The 25472-nt window shown below is 37.2% G+C and overlaps 2 protein-coding genes across 2 annotated transcripts in view; both read right to left on the bottom strand.

Moving 5' to 3' along the window:
* The window catches only part of LOC117984450 (kinesin-like protein CG14535), a 437285-nt gene that overhangs the window by 253539 nt on the left and 158274 nt on the right, over positions 1-25472 (bottom strand). The window contains exon 4 of the mRNA XM_069500257.1: positions 24622-25001. Coding sequence (XP_069356358.1) covers positions 24622-25001 — 380 coding nt within the window. The remainder of the gene's footprint in view (positions 1-24621; positions 25002-25472) is intronic.
* LOC117984389 (ATP-binding cassette sub-family G member 1-like) overlaps positions 16724-25472 on the bottom strand; it is a 300050-nt gene continuing 291301 nt past the window's right edge. Inside the window, exon 12 of the transcript XR_011237026.1 lies at positions 16724-16741. The gene's annotated coding sequence lies outside the window, so the exon portion shown is untranslated. The remainder of the gene's footprint in view (positions 16742-25472) is intronic.

Raw genomic sequence — 25472 nt, forward strand, 5'->3', positions numbered from 1 at the left:
TCGTGAGGAAACCTGCATGCCTGAAAAATGTTTTCAAAGGTGAAGTCTGCCAATTCGCATTTGGCCAGCGTGGTAGACTATGGCCAAAACCCTTCTCACACTGAGAGGTAACCCGTGCTCTGTTTGGCGGCGATGGGCTGCTCATGATGATGAGCATACATTATTTTTATTAGATACACAAGTTTATTGTATGCACTAAAAGTTGTTTTATGGTTGTACAGTCAGCAACAAAGCTAGGTATGCACATGTCCATAGTCGCTTGTACTCGCAGGTGCAAACCTAGCTTTGTTACGGACCCTACCTATGCATATTTTTATTCTAAATTTCAAAATGTGGTAAGGCTAATATATTTATAAATGTAAAAGCCTGATAATAAAAGATTTTAAAAAAATGTGGTAAATACTTACCCAAAAACATAAGAGTGGTAAAATGATAAACAAAAGTACAAAACATTTGCTTGTAAAATGAATGCCGGCGAGCAATGCAAGTGTTAGTATATTTATTAGCGCTCGACTACATTAAGGGCCGGTTGTTTCAAACCATTGGTCTTCGTAAGATCCGTTCGTTAAAATTTAACGGACGTAGACGAACTTTAACATCTGTTAATTTAAGTGCGTTGCTTCATTGTACAAAAAACTGTTCGTCATTGTTATTTTGGTTGCGAAACTAACCCTAAAAATTAACTTACTTCTCCGTATCCTTTTCTTATTTCATTTTAAGTATATGTAGGCTCGTCAGCACCAGAAGTATGTTATTATGATCGAGATTGAAGATTAAACCACTAAAAGTAACCTTAGGTAATGGTTAACCGGATACGTCAGGATTACAACCTTTAGATTAACCGAGCCTTCGTGGGCATACTAACATCATTCTTGCACACTACGAGAGATATCACAGACTACCCTCAACTATTAACCTACCGTCAATAATGAGTCATGATAACAATGTCTCTTATGAGACTAGACATCGCTAACTAGCACTAGCTAAGTCCCTACCTAGCGACCGGCTCCAACCATCCCCATACCGGTCCCAGACCAACCAGCTAACCTAGCACACCACAGTTAGTTCAATTAACCTCAACTGCAACAATCACGTTTGTCTAATACAAATTGGAACGATACAAGAAGGACTTACCGATACACAGCTAGTGAACACACATTACACAGTCACACACACTTTCACAGCACCTTTCACAACCTAGTACTATAACCTTACGTCTTAAACCACATTAGGTCACAACAACAATTATAATAACCTACAGTACGACACACATAGTGTCTACTGAGAAGTGCCCTCGGTAAGAGCCACACGAATTATATCCCGTGACACACTGCGCATCCGCATTTATAATCTCACAATGACGGTGGGGCGATGACGTAATGTTCAGTGACCAAAGTGTTTACAATTAAATGGCAGCGCGCCTGCATATATTAAATTATATACATAGTTATTAATATTGCTACTTCGCATTTTAAACACTTTTTCTTTCTTACAAAATCTTCAAAAAAACTATCATTAAAAGCTTTGAATTAAATTGATTCCATTATAATTTGTAAATAAAATATTCCGTTTGTAAGAAGTATGAAGTTACGAACTGATTTGACGATCACCAATGGCGCCAGCACTGGTTAACGTAAACGTAACTTTTTAACGAACGTTAGCGCTAATAGATGCTGAATCAACGCTTTTTCTTTACTTACGTTCGTTAGCGCCATATTTAAAGGTTACGTGTCCGTCAAAGTTTGTTGAAACAACCGGCCCTTAGTCGTATGAAAATGTTTCTCTTCACTTGCTCACAGCGAGTTTACATTGTTGTTTGCGAGAAAAGCGAGCGAAAATGGAATAAAATTGTCTTTATTGCTTATCTACGTCGCTTATGTACTTACTCCATACTAATATAATAGGTACATAACGCATTTACCTAACCGGAACGGTAGGTAAGCATGTTTCTTATTCTTAAAAAAATCCTCATAATATCAACCCATCGCCGAACCACTAGGTACTAGGCACGGATCTTCTCTCAAAAGGATGGTTTAGGCCAAGTGCGCTTTTACACACATTTGAGAACATTATGGAAACCCCTCAGGCTTGCAGGTTTCCTCACGATGTTTTCCTTCGATGTTAAAGCAAGTGACATTTAATTACTAATTAAAAACGAGCTAATCTTAAAAGTTTTACTAGGTATAATTTTTTTAAATCCTTTTTTGCTATCCTTATCGTTTGCATTTAAAAATTTCCATTCAGGAAGCGGTGGATTCAAAATCAGTACCCATATATTATCAGCAGTACCCATATTATAAATGCGAAAGTGTGTTTGTTTGTTAGTTTGTTGGTTTATCCTTCAATCACGTCGCAACGGAGCAACGGATAGACGAAATTTTTTGCATGTGTATAATTAAAGACCTGAAGAGTGGCATAGGCTACCTTTTATCCCGGAAAATCAGAATTCCCACGGTATTAAAAACCTAAATCCACGCGTACAAAGTCGCGGGCATCAGCTAGTATAGTCGACGCATTTTATACTAAATCGTCGAGTTATCTGTCTGTTTCGCTCGCACTTACAGGTCGGAGGTAAGTGCGAGCGAAACAGACAGATAACTCGACGACTCAGTTTAAAATGCGTCGACTATAGTTATTAAATAGCTTCGAATTGTACCTCCTTTCTCCTCTCATCTCAGCCATTACTCAAGATCGTCCATTACCGATTACTTAAATACCACTCGTAACAATAAGTCAAACGGGACTTACCGGAGATTATAGGAGATTATGTTATGGAAGATGACTGATTGGATGCGTTACGTGGGAACGTCACAGCTTAGATCGCTATCGGTTCACAATGCACGATTACCAGCGATAGCGGAATGATCCTATCTCAGAAATACGGTCCAAGTCACAAGATATAGCGATTTTTATTTGTATTTGTATTTATTTATTTTATTAAAAAAGAATTATTTACAGTTTACAACAAGTTTGGTGCATTAATAAACTTTAAATAAGTTTTTCCGTACACCAGTGCCGTCTACAGTCGATAGGTTAGGAAAACATTAATTTACTGGTATACTTAATACTTAACAGCTAACTAACAATATTTTAATATAAACTAACAACATTGAGCTAAATGTGGGTTATTTTAAAATTAATATACATTAAAAAAATATTTTAAACTAATATTACAAATACTAAAGTATGTCTGTCTGTCTGCTAGCTTTTAACGACCCAACAGTTTAACCAATTTTGATGAAATTTGGTACAGAGCTAGCTTAAATCCCGGGAAGGACATAGGGAAGGAAAATTGAAGAGTTCCAACGGGATTTTAAAAAAACCTAAATCCACGCGGACAAAGTTGCGGGCATCATCTAGTCGTCTATAACTTGAACCACACAAAATTGCACATTCACTTGACTTACCGGTCTTTACCCGACAAGACTTTGGCTCCGAGCTAAAAATCCCTCATTGTTCCGTGACAAATTACCCGACTAGAATAATACGTGATGCACCGAGATAGCACTGTGGAGCTAACCTTTCCAATATTATAAACTAGCTTTTACCCGCGGCTTCGCTCGCGTGGTAATTTCAAAAAAAAAACCAGGAGGAATAAGACACCGACCATGGATACAGAACAGTGCACTATTTAAGGACGCTTTAAAAAATTGTACCTACAAAATAGATCGCTATCGCGCAGGAACTGTTTGTTTTCCCGGGATAATAAGTAAGCCTATATGTCACTCTCCAGATTTTCAACTATAACTACTAGAACTAACTTAACTAAATGCTCAACCAAATGTAGGTATACTAGCTGACCGACGGTGACGCTTCGCTCGAGTGGAATTTGTAAAAATCGGTAAGGGATAGAATTTCCAAAAATCCTGAAACACTACCTTTTTTCCTATTCATTATATAGGCAAACGCTTGACCACAATCACGCCTGATGGAAAGTGATGACGTGGCCTAAGATGGGACGCGTTTACTTACCTAGAAGGTGCTTGCTACAAAGTAATCAGTTGGTGCGGCGTGAAGTCCGAATTCCTAGTTCGAGTTGTGCATTGATAGATCAGTCAGTTAGTAATTCAGTCACCTTTTCCCTGGGAATTTGGGGCATTCTTCTTATTAGGCAATAATGCACACCACTGCTGTGCCAGCAAATCGTCAAAATACAGTATATAGTTTTTTTCAAATAAATAATTAATCTATATATATAAAAGGAGAAGGTGACTGACTGACTGACTGACTGACTGACTGACTGACTGACTGACTGATCTATCAACGCACAGCTCAAACTACTGGACGGATCGGGCTGAAATTTGGCATGCAGATAGCTATTATGACGTAGGCATCCGCTAAGAAAGGATTTTTGAAAATTCAACTCCTAAGGGGGTGAAATAGGGTTTTGAAATTTTGTAGTCCACGCGGACGAAGTCGCGAGCGTAAGCTAGTAATTATATAAATCGCTGTCTCTCCGACCTCGGCATTATTTAAACATACATTACATAGCACTAATTGCGCATATTATTCATGCAGTTTTGACACGTAGTAGAACGTAATAAGGACTAATTTGACATAATATATGACTCAATTGACCCCTACCACAAATGGTGAGGCCGCTATTAACAATCCTGCAAGTTTTTGCGACGACAGCTGTTTTCGAATTTCAACCAAAAAGCAACCTCTCTTCGAAGGGAAGATGCAATGCGCAACGTTCTTTTATGCTAGAATACTGGCCCACTGGGTCCACAAATATCTTGGTAATGACACCACAGTTAATACATTTTGTTTTCTGTTTATATTGCTTTGTATCGACGAGTACTAGAAATTGACACTAGAATCGTATATTTCTGTTCTGTATTTTAATTTTACCTAAAATTAAGGTCCATTTACACAAGGACACTTAAACTAATTTAGTTATTTTTTGGTAATATCATCTTGCTTAAAAGTGACAGAATTACATTAAGTAAGTATTATGAACATCATATAAATAAAAAATGTGAAGTGTTGTGAACTGGAGAAGTTATGCACACGCCAGGATAGAGATAGGTGGAGAATTCTACTGGAGCAGGCACAAAGCATTGCAACGTCAATGATGGTAGTGTCAATTTAATTGAAGTGTTTTTATTTTCTGTCTTCGCGTCATATCGACAGATTATGTTTTATGCACTTTTTAAAATTGCATTTTTTCCATGTTTGAAATGATACTTATTATAAAAAAGGAATCTTCTCTCAAGTGTATTGCTTGATGATTTTAATGCAATAAATCCACAAATTGGGTTCGGCATACCGTTTTTTTGTCGCGATATTTCACGGCGCACGTTTCGTTTATGACAAAATTTGATTAATACGTCTGATCCTCGCTCGTAAACAAGTTAGGTGTTTTTTTGAATAGGTTTGTTTATTATCAGCCTAGTAATTTCCCACTGTTGGGCAAACTCCACTCTCAAAATATGTGAGGTTCTGCCCACAATTTTTTTTTCTTGATCGAAAAGTGCTGGCAGCAGCAAGTACTGGATAAGATTACAATCTACCTACTTTTACTTCTTCTTGAGTTGAGTAAGAAGGGTTCTAAGGTCTTTGTTCACCATACTGACCAAGTGCGAATTGGCAGACCTCACACGCCGTTGAGAACATTAATAATTATATAGAACTCCGACATACAAGTTTCTTCCCGATGTTTTTCTTCACCGCTTAAGCTGTGGAAATTGCTTAAAACGCACTTACTCAATAACTTAGAAAAGTTAGAGGCCAGGGTTGAATCCTGGAGTTGGGGGCCGGAGTTTTAAATATTACAGCATCGGCTTCTTATTCTAAACTAGCTTAAATGCTCGCGACTTTGTCCGCGTGGACTACACAAATTTCCAAGCCCTATTTCACCCCCTTAGGGGTTGAATTTTCAAAAATCCTTTTTTAGCGGATGCCTACGTCATAATAACAATCTGCATGCCAAATTTCAGCCCGATCCGTGCAATAGTTTGAGCTGTGCGTTGATAGATCAGTCAGTCAGTCACATCCTTTTATATATTTAGATTTAATAGCTATTTTACCCACTTTGCCAAGATTCAAACTCCACGAGTTATAAGTTTTAACCACCAGACAATCACGGCTAAGAACACCGTTTTTCACCTAACCGCAATTATTTTTCCAAGAAGATAAAAGGGACAGAAAGAAATGATATTGCACGGTTTAAATAACATGGTGGGTCGCGTAAAATTTTATTACATTTACGTCAGTCTACAAAGGAATATTAAGGGAATATTAATAAAACAGGAACCTCAAAATTCAAAAGATCACATCACTGATGATGATTATGCTTTTATATGGTGCCAAAGCGGAGCGAGACCAAATAATTAATCTATGGGTGCCAATTTGAACTGGCCCTGAATTTATTTGAAAATTAGATGATGACCGTGACTTTGTCGTTTGTAAAAGTCAAGGGCTAACCTGCCAACGACAAAGAAAAGGTAAATCTAAAGCCACGCACACACGCACCATAAAGTCAGCCCGTAGTGAAAACGCCGGATTTCCTTCAGCCCGGTCGCATAATAAAACTTGCCAACTATAGGAAACTCGCCAATAAATCACAAAAAGGTCGATTACATTTCTCCGGGACTTTCTAACGTTTTTCTTGGGGGCAAGATAGCGTCATATTAACGTTAGGACGCGACAAGTCGAGATGGCAGTCAAGGTATGAGGCGGAGGGACGGGTTCATCGGCGGGGTGTTCAACGTACGTAATCACCCCGCCGATCTCCGATTAGAAGGTGGACGTCCTAACCACTAGGCTATCACAGCTGCTACCATGTCAGTTAACATAATTGTTATAGAGCAAATAAATGGTGAGTCCTTTCTCAAAATATACGCATTATACAACAGCGGATAAGGTTCGATGTCCAGTCCAATGTTCCGATTACAATTGTAATTACAACAAGGTCACTAATTACAAGGTCCGAAATAAATGAAACAAAAACCACATTCCCATTCCCGGGTAGACATTAAATAATCAAGTATACTCGGTATTTCTGTAAGCTCAAGCCTTGGTCAGACACAACGCATAGTGGCAGAGAAGCGTGACAGCAAGCATTATACGATGTCAGACTGAACGCGTGAGTACAGAAAAGAGTCATGACAACAGCTCCTAGATAAGAAACCAACATAGCTTAGCAGGTTGCGAAGCTGAATGGGAATGGGCAGAGCACAAAGTTCGAAAAACCAATAGACGTTGGGGTCCTAAGGTGTTAAAATGGCGACCTCCCACCGTTGAAAGACCTCTACTAGGTGGACAGGTGACATCAGAGGAGTCACAGGGAGTCGCTGGATTCAGGCAGCACAAGACCGTGGCGTGTCGAAATCCTCACGAGAGACTTGTCCGGCAGTGGAGATCTATTGGTTGACAATGATGATGGTGATGATTTTGTCGGCGCTGCTCTCTGACCGGAATCCGCATTTTTCCTTTTTTCGTAGGGTTCCGCCACATTGCGGACCGCACTGTGATAGCAGTGGTGCACGACCTATATTATACCGTTCCTTGTGTGACACTTTCTAGAAACCTTGGCAGTTCGCGCCACTATCGCTTCGCTTTGTGTGTGACCGGGCCTTACCACTGGGAATCACTTTTCCATCAATTTAATATTTCATTATCAGCTGGCCAGGCTAGCCACAAAATGAAAAACCAGAGGCAAAAGCCAAATAAATTGCTTATCAAGGAATTAAAGCTTGTATGGATAAGCTTGAGATATTATGATGACTGTGAATACGCACTTATGGTGGTTGCGACAATTGCAACTAGATGGCGCAATTCAAAAAGGCGCCCTACGCACGTCCTTAACGATCCCGACGATCAAATCATGACCGACAATGCTCCCTATCTTGTAGGGCTACACAATTCAACGTTATTACAGCGTCTTCACCGGCGAAGACGAGGTCCTTGATTTCTACACAACCGTCGGCCCAGCCAGTGGCGTGGCGCCCTGAGCACAACACCGCTCGGAGGGAAGTTTCCCTAATGCTAGGGTCGAGCACACAGACACCGCTCCCGTACAGAAGAAGAGAGAAGATATTTTTTCGACATTTTGCACTGTAAATCAAAAAATATTATGCATAAAAATAAATAAAAATATGTTTTAGAATGTATAGATAAACCCTTTTATATGATACCCCACTCATAGATAGTTACGTATGAACACATTTCATGGACACATTTTAATTTTTTTTATGCAATTTAATCACAAATTCACGGTTTTCGGATTTTTCCCTTTACGTGTGCTATAAAACCTACCTACTAATCAAATTTCATGATTCTAGGTCTCTCTCGAGGTAGAATTTAGGGTAAGATCACGCAGAAAAAATTAAATTGTGGTCATGAACTAATAATTAGTATTTTCAATATTCGAAGTAAGATAACTATATCAAGTGGGGTATCATATGAAAGGGCTTTACTTGTGCATTCTAAAACAGATTTTTATTAATTTTTATGCATCATAGTTTTTGAATTATCCTGCAAAATGTCGAAAAAATACGACTGTAGTACGGGACCCTCAGTGTGCGAGCCTGACTCGCACTTGGCCGGTTTTTTCCTTTTGAGGCACGGAACCATAAAAAATTACATTCTCTAGACTTAAATGTCAGCACTCAGCAACTTAAAGGCTTTAATTTATGATTTGATTTAATTTGATTTGATTTAAATGAATTCAAAGATATTGCCACTTCTTGTATACCTATTACCTAGCACTTGAATTATCTGTGATCCCTAGTTACTTTGTCGCTAGTTTGATATAGTTCGGTGTTTTTCTTTCCTAAGACACTATTACTTAAGTTTGCCGGACCAAGTAGAATTATCAGAAGTTTCAGGCACGCGCGATGCATTTAATTGCAAATTTCTTGTACTTACCCAACTTAAATGGAAGGCTTTGAGAGGGAATGCGATCGACTCTTTTATTCGAATCGAAGTCTTGAAAAAGTACGTAATCTGTTCGTTGATGTAAATTAAACATTACCTTTTAAACTATCGCGAGTGATTTCCATTATACATGTCTCACACTCGGCTTTACTCACGTGTTTAGTCGACGTTAACCCGACTAGTTTCAAACCCATCCGGGGTTCTTTTTCACAGGGACTCAGTTCGCGCACGCGTCGCGGTTGAGACTGCAGTTGAGTACCGGTGAAAATCGACCCCGCATGGGTTCGAAACTAGTCGGGCTAAACACATGAGTAATGCCGGGTGTGAAACATGTATAATAAAAAATTACCATTTCTATGAAAAGCTGTGATAGCCTAGTGGTTAGGACGTCTGGCTCTTCGGAGGTCGGGGGTTCGATCCCAGGCACGCACTTCTAACTTTTCGGAGTTATGTGCGTTTTAAGTTATTAAATATCACTGAAGGAAAACAGCTTGAGGAAACCTGCGTTACTGAGAGTTCTCTATAATGTTCTCAAAGTCTGCCAATTCGCACTTGGCTTGGCCAAGTGCGTAGTAGACTGATATGGCCATAACCCTTCTCACTCTGTGAGGAGCCGCCGATGGGTTGCTGATGATGATGATTTCTATATGAATATCAGAACTATGTTAATTTTTAGGGTTCCGTTCCTCAAAAGGAAAACGGAACCCTTATAGGATCACTTTGTTGTCTGTCTGTCTGTCTGTCTGTCTGTCTGTCTATCTGTCTGTCTGTCTGTCTGTCTGTCTGTCTGTCTGTCTGTCTGTCTGTCTGTCTGTCTGTCTGTCTGTCTGTCTGTCTGTCTGTCTGTCTGTCCGTCTGTCTGTCAAGAAACCTACAGGGTACTTCCCGTTGACCTAGAATCATGAAATTTGGCATGTACGTAGATCTTATAGCTGACATTTGGGGAAAAATCTGAAAACCGCGAATTTAGGGTTAGATCACACAAAAAAAATCATATGAAAGGTCTTCATCTGTACATTCTAAAACAGATTTTTATTTATTTTTATGCATCATAGTTTTTGAATTTTCGTGCAAAATGTCGAAAAAATACGACTGTAGTACGGAACCCTCATTGCGCTAGCCTGACTCGCACTTGGCCGGTTTTTTACAGTCATGACAGACAGACGGACAGACGGATAGATGAATAGACGGACAGACGGACAGATAGACAGACGGCAAAGTGATCCTATAAGGGAATCCTAAAATACTACGAAAGCTTATGGGTAAGTTTCACTGAAAATCTTACCGGTAGATCGAGCTTTAACTTTTAATAAAGCACAGGGAAATGTTGGCGAAGGTATCCTTGGTTATACATTATAGCGGTTCCATGTGCCGACTTCAAAGGTACTCACTGTAATGAAAATGCGGGAAAATTAAAAATATTTTCAAATTGAAACCGCACTAACATTGTTTGCCGTGTATGTGGGTACAAAGGTTTTTTTTATACAATTTGATAGACTTTGACGGGTCTCGGGCCTCGTAGGGCAACCTTTAATTAATATTTAATTAATATTTTGAAGTATTTATGTCTGCTGACCGCTTTGTTTTACAAATACGTTACTATTTTTAGGGTTCCGTACCTCAATAGGAAAAACGGTACCCTTATATGATCACTTTGTTGTCTATCTGTCTGCCTGTCGGTCTGTCAAGAAACCTACAGGGTACTTCCCGTTGACCTAGAATCATGAAATTTGGCAGGTAGGTAGGTCTTATAGCAGACATTAGGGGGAAAATACGAAAATCGTGAATTTGTGGTTACATCACACAAAATAAATTAAATTGTGGTCATGAAACTAATAATTAGTATTTTCAATTTTCGAAGTAAGATAACTATATCAAGTGGGGTATCATATGAAAGGGCTTCACCTGTGTATTCTGAAACAGATTTTTATTTATGCATCATAGTTTTTGAATTATCGTGCAAAATGTCGAAAAAATACGACTGTAGTACGGAACCCGCGTTGCGCGAAACTGACTCGCACTTGGCCGGTTTTTTTTTGTTTAATTAGAAATAACATACCTACGTTTTAATTGTTTGCCGTTCGTTCACATAATATTTGCCGTCTCACCGCATGTTGCGAATGTATAATAAATGTACTTTTACAGCCGATGTGCGTTGCTCTTAACTCCTTATTAATGAACAAAACATTTTTTTGTTTTCTAGAACTGCAATGTAAAGGAAAAGTATCGTCATATTTCACCATCACATTAATGAAATGCTGTAAATAGAGAGACCTACTTGTGTGTAACAAGAATAATATCCACTATGATATTATTTTAGTAATTCATTTACGTAAGAACTTCATTTGCATTATTTTTACACGTTTTCCATTTTCCGTAGATCATTTTTAAGCTTGTAGGTACTAGCTTATGTCCACGACTTCATCTGTGCTAACTAAACTTTTATGCAAAAAGTTAATTGTGATTGATTAAATCTAATTTTACTGATATGGCTCCAATCCCGTTGTCTTTCTCTAAACTTAATTTAGAGTATCTGCATCCATTTCTTTTGAACAATGCTAAAAAGGGACAGAACATGAAGAGACTCTAAATTTTAGTGCACGCTACAAATTTAAACAGTAGGCTCGCGACTGTGCGCTAAAATCACGGGGTTTACATCTAAAATATATAAAATTTAAAACTGTCAAACTGCGTCTGTCCTTTTCATATTACATTGGTAAGAACAGTATGCGAATACTCTAAAATTAGGTTGTGCTCAGAATCAGTAGATACCAATATTGGTTAATCTAAATATGTAAATTAATTGCAAAGTGCAATTAAACATTAACTGCAACTAATAAATAAAAAAAAAATAAAAAAAAATATTAATAGCAATTAAATTAATTGCAATTAACTTTTAAATCAATTAACGAGTTCATTGAATTTTTAATTGATTGATGCCCAACTCAGCCTATAGATTTCCTGACAGACTGATATACAGTAAAGTGATCCTATAAGAGTTCCGGTTTTCCTTTTGAGGTACGGAACCCTAAAACTGATAAATACATGGAGAAAAATGAAATAAGTAGGTAGGTACATACCTCTATAGGTTTTCTTGACAGACACGATGGACGGACGGAAAGACTGACAGACAACCGCGTATTCAATGTGGACGCACACTAAGTGATCCCATAAGGGTTCCTTTTTTCTTTTGAGGTAGGTACGGAACCTTAATAAAAAGAAGACAGTATAACTTACCTCTTCATTATTAAAGCCTACCTAATCTCTACGCAACCATTGAGATCATTAAACAAAATAACACTCGATTTCTTACTTATAAATTTAGTCATTATGATAAAAGCATTAAGAACTACTTTCCCAAGTGTATTCGCGTCATGTACGAGATTACAGGCGCAAGTTTTATTGGAAACGACAAAGTTGCCGAACCTACTACGCTTAGTATAAGATTTTACGTCTCCGTTTACTCACCAAACGTTGCCAGAATTCGAGAGTCGAAACACAATAACGTCAAAGTAAAATGGACCTAAATAGCCTTGAATTGAAGAAAATTCAATGCCGCTGATTTTAATTTCGCAACATTTCCGCTTGGAGCGCTGGCTGTAGAGGTGTAGACAAACTTGAGCTTTAAAACAAGGCAGTTAAGATCCAGTTTACTATAATGAGTAAGGTTTTCGATACTCGAATACTGTCAAAGTTGGTGAGACGTAAAATCTCGTACTAAGCGTACAGTACGCTTAGTATAAAATTTTACGTCTCACCAAACGTTGCTAGAATTCGAGAGTCGAAACACAATAACGCCAAAGTAAAATGGACCTAAAGAGCCTTGAATTGAAGTCAAAAATTCAATGCCGCTGATTTTAATTTCGCAACGTTTCCGCTTGGAGCGCTGGCTGTAAAGGTGTAGACAAACTTGAGCTTTAAAACAAGGATGTGAAAATCCATTTAAATATAACGCGGAAGTGTTTCGGCACTCGAATACTATCAACGTTGGTGAGACATAAAATCGTACTAAGCGTACAGGACTTCAATCCTCCTGACATACAAATGTTGGGATTCGTTTTAAAATTGACTCCGCAACTCGAATGGGAAAGTTTCGGCCCCAACTTGTGTTTGAGCAAAGTTACTTTGTAATATTTTAGTTTTGAAATCATTAATTTGAGTGAAATGACCAAAGCAAGCAAGTGTGTACAATATACATATAATTTAAAAATAGCTGATGCCCGCGACTTCGTCCACGTGGAATTAGGTTTTTAAAGATCCCGATCTCTTTGATTTTACGGGATAAAAAGTCTATGTCACTCTACAGATGAGTCTCACTCTCTCTATCTATACCCGTACAAAAAACCACGTCAATCCGTTGCACCGTTACGACGTGATTGAAGGACAAACCAATAAACCAACAAACAAACACTTTCGCACTTATAATAAGGGTACTGATGTACTTATACATAAGTATAAAAATACTTCCTGTCTTAATATAAAATAAATAAATATAGTCTGACTGACTGACTGGACTGATCCATCTGGGCGTTTTTCAAAAAAGTTGTCCCATTATAAAAGTCGTTGTCCGGCCACTTTGATGGTAATTTGATCAAACTTTATGAAAAAAATAAGCTATTGTCTATGCTTACCAATATTGTTTAATATTTAATCTTTTATAATTTAATATCTTAATTCATTTTTAAGAGTTTTAAAAACATAAAATACCAAAAAATAAAAGAGAGGAAGTACCTTCTGACATATGTCCCACTAACACCTTGTCAAGTTTAGAGTCAAAAATTATACCGTCCAAAAATATTTCATGAATATTTGAACACTGAGGTAGTTAAGTATGATACTAATTTCAAATTAAAGCCCTAAAACAAAGACATTACGATAGAATTTTATTTAAAAAATACAATTTATTTGCTGTCCCGTGAAATTCGTGTTAGTGGAATTTCCGCTTACGCTACCGGCCTTTCGAGGTCTTCGAATGAAAATTGCACCATTTGCAAAATATTTTCGGAATACTGGCAACATTATTAGTCTATGGTAATCGCCATGTTGTATTTTACAAAAGCAGTCGCCAGAAAAACGCAACAGAAGTGGTTGCCTCGACTTGGTTCAAAAAATTTGTTCCACCAACGATACTGATTTTAATAGGTAAGGTTTGATTGCGCATTTGTGTTTGTATGTTATTAAAGAGATTTGTTATTCTTTATTTGGAAAGTAAAATTAAATCAGTCTAACCTTTGATTATTAATATGTAATATTGATTTTGAATTTTTAAGGGGTTGTATACGTCACCGCCATTACGCTACCGTGAACCACAGTCGCGTGAATGGAATTGAAAAGTAACGTAATGGAACAATAAAGGTGTTTTCATAGGAAGTTGGATTGTCATCATCATCATCATTTAAACCAATATAAAAAAGATAGAGGTAAGTTTTTAACCTATGATGTATTCTGGTGTGTTAGGCTATATAAACCGCTGTAAAAATATTGCGGATGTTAATTATTTCAAAAATAACGGATGGTCTCCTAAAAACGTTTCCTCATAGCTACAGCCGTTCCAGGACCTCTCCTTACTGACCCACTCAAATGAACCAGCCAGTATATTATATTCTTTAAATTTTATAATTTAAAAACTTTATAAAATATATGTTATAATAATTATTTAATTTACGTCTTAGATAGCCAGGCTACACTATTTCACTTGCAAAGATTTCTTTCCTGCGGGATATTCGGGATCAAGAGATGTCAATCGGTTCAGCAGTTTTTGCTGCAGGTTGTAACAAACGAAACTTCTCGTTTTATAATATTACTGTGATGATTAGCTACATAATAATATTTGATTTGTAATGCTATTTTTTTGTCTTTTTTGACCAATTATGCACGATGCCTTATGTTTCCTAAACGCGATTTTGTATTCCACTATACGTCACTGTCCCATTTTTGATAAAGGTTTATTTTTAGAGAAATGGCTATAAAGTCAGAGATATATAAATATTTTTATGTTTAGAAATGTTATTAAATAATTAGTTATTTGTCACAATTTAATATTAAAAAATTTATAAGAAAATAGTCAGTGTTTTATCAAAATTCTTTAGTACAAAACATCCAAAAGTAGCGTTAAAGAACATTTTTGTTAAAAACTTCAGTTCAATTTGATGTTATATGTTTAGTTTTAATTATTTTTAGAAGGCTGATTTGGTTAATTTTTCGACATTAAAGATAATTAATGTATAACTTGTTTTATTTCCCTGGAAATCCAATAAAAAGTCAGTGACGTAATGGAACTTCAATTGGGTGGTATCAAGTTAAAAATGAAAATATTTCCAATTATTACATTTATTTTTAATAAAATTTACTATTTTTATATAGTTTATACTATATATTTACAATATAATTACATTTTAAGGCAAAACTAAATTTTTATTTATGTGGAATTCCTATTACGCTACCGACAACTTTTTTGAAAAATGCCCATCAACGACCACTTGAATCTTTATATTTTGACGGTACTTATTCATAATAGGTAATAGATTTCTTGAATGAGATATGCGCTCACTAAGAAAGCATTTTTGGAAATTCTACCCATGGGGATGAAAGTTAGTAAGTAGATATTTATGAAAGTCTGCCATTTTTCAAGCGATGTCTATAAAAACTGGTATTTAGGCTTTCGGGCAAAAATAAAGAAGTTGTGTTTCAGGTATATTGGAAATTGTAGAAAGGTGAAGCAAGATGATTACCTAAAGTAGTCAGGTAAATCATATTTTACCTCGCTAAAATAGGTCATGACCCGAAAATAAAATTCATTTCGAATTGCAAATAATCTTAGAGACTAATTATAACACGCCTCAGGCAATAAATACAAAGTATACGATGTTCTATACCAACCTAGTTTATTAAGCCTGCGAAATATTATTCGTAGCTGTCTTCTTTTTAATGAACCACCAATATTTCAATGGTGTTCAACCAGTAAATCTGAGTATTTAAACTAATAGAGAGAAAATACCTACGGTTTTACCGTGTATTTTTTGGCATAGAAAATGGCGGCGCTTGTTCATAGTATCAGCTAATCAGCTGTCATAACAAAAGATTAGGTTATTTATTTACAAGAAAAAGGAGTACTTACGCTGGCACAGCAAATGGCGGATTGTGCCGAACCCCTGTTTTTATAGTTATGTTGAAATGTTGTCTCTTACACACTTATAAAAATTTCGATAAGCTTTTGCTAGTTTCCGATCCGCTATTTTCTATAGGACATAAGGGCAACTCTTGGTAAATTAAAACTACCTGACTATTCATAAGCACTTGTAAAAAGTTTACATTAATAAAAAAACATTCTATTATATTCTATTCTATTCTTTATAATATCTATGCAGTAAGTACCTACGTTAACCTAGATTAGATACATCAGATATCAGGAGGTACTAGGAGAACATAGAACACTAGAGTCATCCATTAGAGTCAATTCAATGTCTTGTTCTCACATTGTCACGTCATTCAGTCAAAGACCGTGGCAGCCATGTCGCCATGTATAGTTAGTTTAGAACCGCGATAGCACAACGGTTAAAGGAGCGGACTGAAATCCGAAAGGTTGCCGGTTCAAACCCCACTCGTTGTTCTATTGTCGTACCTGCTCCTAGCACAAGCTTCACGCTTAATTGGAGGGGAAAGCGGAATATTAGTCAGCATGATAGTACTTACTGCCTGCTTGATCCGCAGCAAGGAATATACCGACTACTCGTAGTATTTAAGTTTTTTTTATTTTTTTTATTTTTATGCATCATTGCATTGCTTTTGAATTATCGTGCAAAATGTCGAAAAAATACGACTGTAGTACGGAACCCTCATTGCGCGAGCCTGACTCGCACTTGACCGGTTTTAATAAGTAGGTATGATTTTCGTCAAGAAAAAAATCAGTTATAGATGGTCTTTTAAATAGAAATCAACTCCTTTTTTTCTCAGTCCTTAGTGGTAGTAGTTAAACTTTGGTAGTAGTAGTTCAGTTACAGTTCCTACTAGGTAAGTAGGCAAGTACAACAATAATTATAATTGGGTTAATAGAAATACATAGAGACATATAAGTACCAGGAGATCATAATCCATTAAAGTCAATAATTCAATGTCTTGTTCACACATTGTCACGTCAGTCAAAGGACGAGGCAGCCATGTATGGAGCTAGTTAATTAGTACGGCCTGCTTGATTCGCAGTATTTAGTCTGATTCGATTAGTGCAGCTAATCTGTGACATTGTATGTAACCACCTTGGTCTCATTGGTATAATGGCTACCTTTTTTCGTGCAGATGGTAGTGCCAAAGTTTGACTCCCGGGTCAGGCCAAGAAATCAATTTATTCGGTTTATTAAACGTTTTTGGTTTTTAAAAATCCCGTGAGACCGTCAAAATCGGCTAAGCCGATGGACTAAGAAAAGGTTACAGACAGACAAAATTTGTATGTATGAGGCAAGTATGGATAATGCCCGGGATTTCATCTGTTTGGATTTAGGTTTTTAAAAATCCCACGATAAATCTGATTTTGTCTATCTAGCCTTTGTCTGTCTTCGGGATGTCAGCTATCTCTGCACTAAATTTCGTCAAAATCAGTTTAGTAAATGGGCCATGAAGTGGTAACAGACTGACGAACAGAAAGACACAATTTCGTATTTATAATTTGACGTAACTATGAATGAAGCCTACGCGTGGATTTAGGTTTTATAAAAATACCGTGAAGACTCTGATCTTCGGGGATAAAAATATCCTATGTCCGTGTCCGAGATACGAGCTATCTCTGTACTTAATTTTGTCAAAATTGGATTATTATAAGGTAACAGTCAAACAAACTGCATTTATTTTATTAGTATGGATAATCACAAGTAAACCCGAATAAATGTCTAGTGAACTTCGTCAATGAGAAGGCATTTTCGATTAATTAATTCCACAGCTAAACACAATTTCGTTGGCATTCAATTTAACTTTTTAATTACATTATGGGCATAGCTGGATTATTTCCAAAATTTACTGAGATTTTCATCTTATCCAATACCTACTTATACAACTCCTATTACCTACTCATGTATAGACGTACATTCAAGTATTTTATTGCGTAACCTAAACGCCTGCAACCCCTGCAAACAAAACGTATTATAATATGAATATAAATGAAATTAGGACAAAATATTTATATATGAGATTATATCTCTAAATAATATAACAAGAAAGGTCTTGACCATGTCTTGACTCACTGACTGATTCATGAACGCCTAGCCGAAACATTTGGACCTAGAAAGCTCAAAAATTTCAGAGGTTTCCTTTATAATGTAGTCTCTAAAGGAATAATGCCAGATTTATCGAAATTCCCATGGGATAGGGAATAAACAGGATTTAGGTATGTTTTCTTATAATCTTGAAATTGGCATGCCTACCAACTGAAAATGGAAACGGAGGATGCGCGCCGCTTACGTTATGCCAAAGTAAATAGGGCTTAGTTTGAATATGTAGTTATCAAGAAAGAGGCTGCGCCTCGGCTCTGTCGGTGTGCGTTGCGCCTTACAATATAAAGCTATCAAGGAAGTAAATTATAATATACGATCACACTCTAAAGTGGTATGACGTGGTAAACGGCTCTTGAATCTCAAGAGAGCACGTTCAAGTCTTCATAAGGCATCAATTTAATAAAAATTCTTATAAACTCCCCGGAGCTATACTTTATTAACCTCCCAAGTACGAAAATAATTTGACAGTCGCTTTCATAAATTGCGGCATCTTTAAAAAAACCAGTCAAGTGCGAGTCAGGTTCGCGCAACGACGGTTCCGTACTACAGTCGTAATTTTTTCGACATTTTGCACGATAATTCAAAAACTATGATGCATAAAAATAAGTAAAAATCTGTTTTAGAATGCGCAGGTTGAGCCCTTTCATATGATACCCCACTTGATACAGTTATCTTACTTCAAAAATTGAATTTACAAATTTTTAGTTTATGACCACAATTTAGTTTTTTTTATTTGATATAAGCACAAATTCACGGTTTTCAAATTTTTTCCGCTAATGTCTGCTATAAGATCTACATACCTGCCTAATTTCATGATTCTAGGTCAACGGGAAGGCCAGACCGACAGACAGACAGACAACAAAGTGATCCTATATGTTCCGTTTTTCCTTTTTAGGTATGTAACCCTAAAACTAGGTACGGAACCCTAAAATCACCGCCAAGATCCTCTGCTCAGAGTAGGACGCCAGACATATTATTACAGAAAATTTATGGCATCAGGATGGCAAATTATCCCTGTGAAATCTTAAGAATTATGTGAAATGACCTCTCGGCGACATAAATTGACGCCTGTGTTGTGATTATGCGATTTATTACAAGAAAGCAATTTATTGAGCGCTGTTTTGTATTTTTTGTTCCTGCTACTTTAACAGTAAGTATGAGGAATTTAGCGGTAAGCATCTGCATTATCATGAATTATCATTATCATGATCATCATCATCATAATCATCACCATCATCATCATCATCATCATCATCATCATCATCATCATCATCATCATCATCAACCGATAGACGTCCACTGCTCTCTGACGGTCTCTTGTAGGGACTTCCATACGTCACGATCTTGCGCCGCGGCCTGAATCCAGCTGCTCCCTACGACTCGTCTGATGTCATCCGTCCACCTAGTGGAGGGTCTTCCAACGCTGCGCCTTTCGGTGCGAGGTCGAGACCACAACGTCTATCGGTTTTCCGAACTATGTGCCCTGCCCATTGCCACTTCAGCTTCGCAACCCATTGATCTATGTCGATTACTCTAGTTCACCTACGGTACTACCTACCTCATTTCTGCACCATGTACGGTTTAAAGTAAAAATAACTGTAGTAAAATAATAACATTCCGGGCGAAGCCGGGGCATATCAACTAGTCTAAATATATAAAAGGAAAAGCTGACTGACTAGCTGACTGATCTATCAACACACAGCTCAAACTACTGGACGGATCGGTCTGACATTTGGCATGCAGATAGCTATTATGACGTAGGCATCCGCTACGAAAGGATTTTTGAACATTCAACCCCTAAAGGGGTGAAATATGGATTTGAAATTTGTATAGTCCACGCGGACAAAGTCGCGAGCACAAGCTTGTTTTGTAATAAAACTGTTTTGAGTGTTAGGTTACGATATTATTATCAAGTCATGTCAGTACTGATAACCGGGGCCGACAGATACAGTACCCGGCAGCTTATCAAACCATCCGAGGTACGGCTGGAACGTGGCCCAAAGTTCGGCCACCCATTAGCTTAGCTCGGACCACCCAAATTTAGTCGCCCATCCAGTTACAGACTTGAACTAACGCTGCAATAGACTTCTTCGAATGAAACAGGTATACGCTTTCAAAAAAATAAAAAACCGGCCAAGTGCGAGTCAGGCTCGAGCAATGAGGGTTCCGTACTACAGTCGTATTTTTTCGACATTTTGCACGATAATTCAAAAACTATGATGCATAAAAATAAATAAAAATCTGTTTTAGAATGTACAGGTGAAGACCTTTCATATGATACCCCACTTGATATAGTCACTCACTTCGAAAGTTGAAAATACTAATTATTAGTTCATGACCACAATTTAATTTTTTTTGTGTGATCTAACCCTAAATTCACGGTTTTCAGATTTTTCCCCAAATGTCAGCTATAAGACCCTGCCAAATTTCATGATTCTAGGTCAACGGGAAGTACCCTGTAGGTTTCTTGACAGACAGACGGACAGACAGACGGACAGACAGACAGACAGACAGACAGACAGACAACAAAGTGATCCTATAAGGGTTCCGTTTTTCCTTTTGAGGTACGGAACCCTAAAAAACGGGCCGAATTGAAAACCACCCCCTTTTTGGAAGTCGGTTTAAAATAGAAAACATACAGTCGAATTGAGAACCTCCTCCTTTTTTTGAAGTCTATTAAAAATAAACAGCGATTTATGTGTGCCTACTCGTATGTTGAAGCATTCAGTCTAAATCTCGGAGGTCTAAATAATTTTTAACTACTTCCAAAAATGAGGAGATTCTCAATTCAGTGCGTTTTTGCTTCTTTACAACTTTTGTGCGGGTATTCGAAGAGTTTGCGAGTTTAATGAGGGGCGCTGGAGGATTTTTTGTGACCTTTTGTATCTGTTCTGTAGGTGTTACCTTAAGAAGTTGACTCGTTTAAAATTAAGAAAGTTTTTAGGGAGGGCGAGAGATGAATATATAGATACTAATAGATTTTTTTTAAATAATAAATTTCAAATTTGCGAGGTAGGTACCTACCAACTTACATATTTGATTTTTCCCCATGTATTACGACTTCGTCCGCGTGTACTACACAAATTTCAAACCCCTATTTCACCCCCTTAGGGGTTGAATTTTTAAAAATCCTTTCTTAGCGGATGCCTACGGTCATAATAGCTATCTGCATGCAAAATTTCAGTCCGATCCGTCCAGTAGTTTGAGCTGTGCGTTGCTAGATCAGTTAGTCAGTCAGTCAGTCACCTTTTCCTCGTATATATTTAGAGAAGATTAGTGTCACATTATAGCATCTAATCCAATACAATAAGTATCATTTTCTGTATTATTGGCTGTATCATTTCTGTATGGCTGCAAAAAGTCGTAGTGGGCGGTATCCTTAACACTGCTTATGCTTCGTACCTTCTAAGTCGACCGTTGGATAAAAATCGGTTTCAGCAAAACTCGGTTGTCTGCGTTAGCTCTTATGATTAATCTAGGTATAATATCAAATTGCTACTGGCCTTTGATAAAAGATTTCCGTACTGAGCTTTATTATAATCCTCTTTACCTAAAAGGAAGAGTACAGTAAGCTACAGAAATAGGCTCACAGTGACTTACATTTTTGAAGATTTTTCTACACGCACTTGAATGTAACTCAGATCTTTTAAAGATTTTCAGATCTTTTCTGGTATCTAAAAAACAGGACAGAAATAAACAGAACAGCTTTTTGGTTTGCTCTATTTTGTCTTTTAAAACGGAGTATTTTACTTTTAATTAAATCAACTTATAAAATTAATGAAAACGAAACATACAATTCATTGCAATAGTAATTCTTTGGGTTCCGTACCCGAAGGGTTCCAATGGGACCCATTTACTAAGACTCCACTGTCCGTCCGTCTGTCTGGCAGCAGGCTGTATCTCGTGAACCATAATAGGTAGAGACATGAAATATTCACATAATGTGTATTTCTTTTGCCGCTATAACAACAAACACTACACACTACACACAACAAAACACTAACGAAATTGTCGCCATGAAAATTGAAAAAAAACTGTTATTTTACCTACAGAACCCTTCCCGTGCGAGTCCGACTCGCACTTGACTGTTTTTTGTTTTAAGTATTTCATGTTTAAATTAAAAAACAACCGTACCAGTCATATATAGGTATATATATATTTATATATCTGACGCCAACTGTACATGATTAATAATGCAATACAGAGACTCTATACGGGCAGAAACTTTCGCGACAACTTTATATAAGTCATTCGAAAACCTGTCCATGTGTCTAATTAGAGTGGGGTTGGGTTGAAATTTGAATAAAACTCATTTTACCGTTAGATTTAACCGGGAAAAGCGGTGGTGTGAGGAAAAATGGAATGAAAATAGAGTTGTGAATGACTGACGAAATGATATGAATTGTTATGATAGGTTCTTTTGGCGAGTACCATAGGGAGTGGGGATATTATTTATTATTAGAATACTATTCGATGCCCTCAACTTCGGCTTGTTGAAGGTTTTTAAAAGATCTCTTTGATTTATGGGATAGAAAGTAATTTGTCAATTGAGGGTTAAGCTATCTCCATTCCAAATTTCAACCAAATCGGTTCAGTCATTTTGGCGTGAAGGAGTAACAAACATTAAAACACAAAACTTTCACATTTAAAATATTAGTACGATAATTATTATTAAAATATAATATGTAGGTATATGTAGAAGTTGTGTACCTTTAATTACTCTGCCATATTGATTTTTTTTTTCAAAAAAATTATACGGGCTTACCCGATGTGGGATAGCGCGGGTGACATGCGGTTGTGCAGGGCATCCCCTCGCCTCATACCCCGATTGCCATCTCGACCTGTCGCGTAATACCTATACCTACTATTATAATTAGAGCAGTAAAATTTGAATATCAAATCCTATAATACAAATAGAATCCACCGAAATCCAGAATAGACAAATTAACGTCACCAAATTTAGGTATTAATCTATAAATCCGGATCGACAAACGAGTTAATTTATATTCATTCAATACACTGACTCGTTCAGAGCGATTATCCATTAAATATTCTAATATCAAATGTTTCATTGCATTTGCATATAAACACAAACAGCGATGTGATTTGAGGATTAACAATGACGGATTTGCTGTCGATGTTAACGCAATACAAACAGTACAAAATAATCAGTGCGAAGTCAGTGTCTGGTTTCGTCGCCAAAATATAAAGGGAGAGTTAGTATTAAGAGCATCAATAGCTCAACAGGAGTGGACTGAAAACTGGAAAAGCTCGATGGTTCAAACCCCGCCCGTTGCACTATTGTCGTAGGTACCTTCTAGCACAAGTTTGACGCTTAGTTGGAGAGGAAAGGGGAATATTAGTCGTTTAACGTGGCTAATATTCTTTTTTAGGGTTCCGTACCTCAAAAGGAAAAACGAAACCCTTATAGGATCACTTAGTTGTCTGTCTGTCTGTCTGTCTGTCTGTCTGTCCGTCTGTCTGTCAAGAAACCTACAGGGTACTTCCCGTTGACCTAGAATCATGAAATTTGGCAGGTAGGTAGATCTTATAGCTGACATTTGGGGAAAAATCTGAAAACCGTGAATTTAGGATTAGATCACACAAAAAAAAATTAAAAAAGGTCATGAACTAATAATTAGTATTTTCAACTTTCGAAGTGAGTGACTATATCAAGTGGGGTATCATATGAAAGGTCTTCACCTGTTCCTTCTAAAACAGATTTTTATTTGTTTTTATGCATCATAGTTTTTGAATTATCGTGCAAAATGTCGAAAAAATACGAGTGTAGTACGGAACCCTCATTACGCGAGCCTGACTCGCACTTGGCCGGTTTTTTAATAATAATAAAAAACTCTCAATATAATATTATCTCCCCAAGTCTTCATGTACAAAGTATGGTAGATAGTAACTATGTTGTAAAACTAAACAACACTCGCTCCCAAACAACGATGATATTTGAGAATTAACAACAATGTCAATTTTATTTTGTTGTCGATGTTAACGCAATACAAACAGTACAAAATAATCAGTGCGAAGTCAGTGTCTAGTTTCGTTGCCAAAATATAAAAGGAGAGTTAGTATTAAATTATATCTAGGTAGGTATACTAATAAATAAAATTGAATTGTCTGTCTGTAATATCGAACTAACTACCTCATAATAAGCTCATATATGGTTATGTGAACTGTACTAAATCACACGTTTTAAATTTTTTTGTCTGTCTGTCTGTCTGTTTGAATGGGCTAATCTTTGGAACGGCTAAACCTATTTTGATGGAACTTTCACAGGCAAGTAGAGAATTAAGTAGGGAGTAACATAGGCTACTTTTTAACCGACTTTCAAAAAAGGAGGAGTTGTGTTTTTCTACCTATACAACGAAGTTCTGGCACGCGCTGGCTCTTAATCAAACAACAACAAAACAAAACATCTGCGAACAATAACAAAAACAATCAACAAGTGACAAACAAATAAGCTCACCTGACACTCTGGTATCCTGCTCTCCGCTGCTCGTTTCTCCTCCTTTTACACTCACTCTCCACTCTCTTATCACTATTTTCACGTATCGTATGATATCGAGGTTGATAACTTTCGAGTTGCGTATACAAACGCGCGCGTGGCGCGTCTGTCCCGAGCCTTTGCGACATGGAGTCCCCGCGTCCTTTCTCTGTGGCCGCTGAAGCCACACTGTGGGAAAATGGGGAGCTATGCAACCTCTCAGCCACCCCTGGTCGGCGCTTTTCCTCGAAAGCTATCCGCGGTGGCTTCGGCTGCATCAGGCTAATCTTTTTCTTCTTCGCTGTAGAGGCCACGTAGAAGAAGTAGCCGTTACGGTCCATTTTGGGGGTCGTTGCTTTGACCTGAGGACAAAACAAAGACTTATCAACTATCTATACTTATATAGCTTCTTCAGAACTAATTTCTCAAAACTTTTTGGTGCCCTACCTAGTTGCAATTTACAAGTGTCGAAATAAGGTAATAGTGATAAGCACAGCACGTCAAAAGTTCTGTGATAGGTTGTACTTAATTATTGGCAGGAGCAATTTGGGAATTTTTAATTTCTATATTTCTCCCTAGTCTAGTACGATGGGTGGCTTCAGCCATAGCTAGATACCACCTCCATAGATGGAGGGATTTAACGTTCCTGTACAATGCCGCATGTACTAATGTATGAGTTTGATAAAACAGAAGTCCTTTCAGGTAAGTCTGTTTTCAAGTAAGACTCCCTTAATGACTAATTGACATCAGGTGAGATCACTGGAAAAGGCCACATTGACACCGAATGAAAATATTGAACACTACACAATATCTAAATCGACATCTCTAAAGAA

Source organism: Maniola hyperantus, chromosome 8 (genome assembly GCF_902806685.2).
Source record: "Maniola hyperantus chromosome 8, iAphHyp1.2, whole genome shotgun sequence".
Lineage (NCBI taxonomy): Eukaryota > Metazoa > Arthropoda > Insecta > Lepidoptera > Nymphalidae > Maniola > Maniola hyperantus.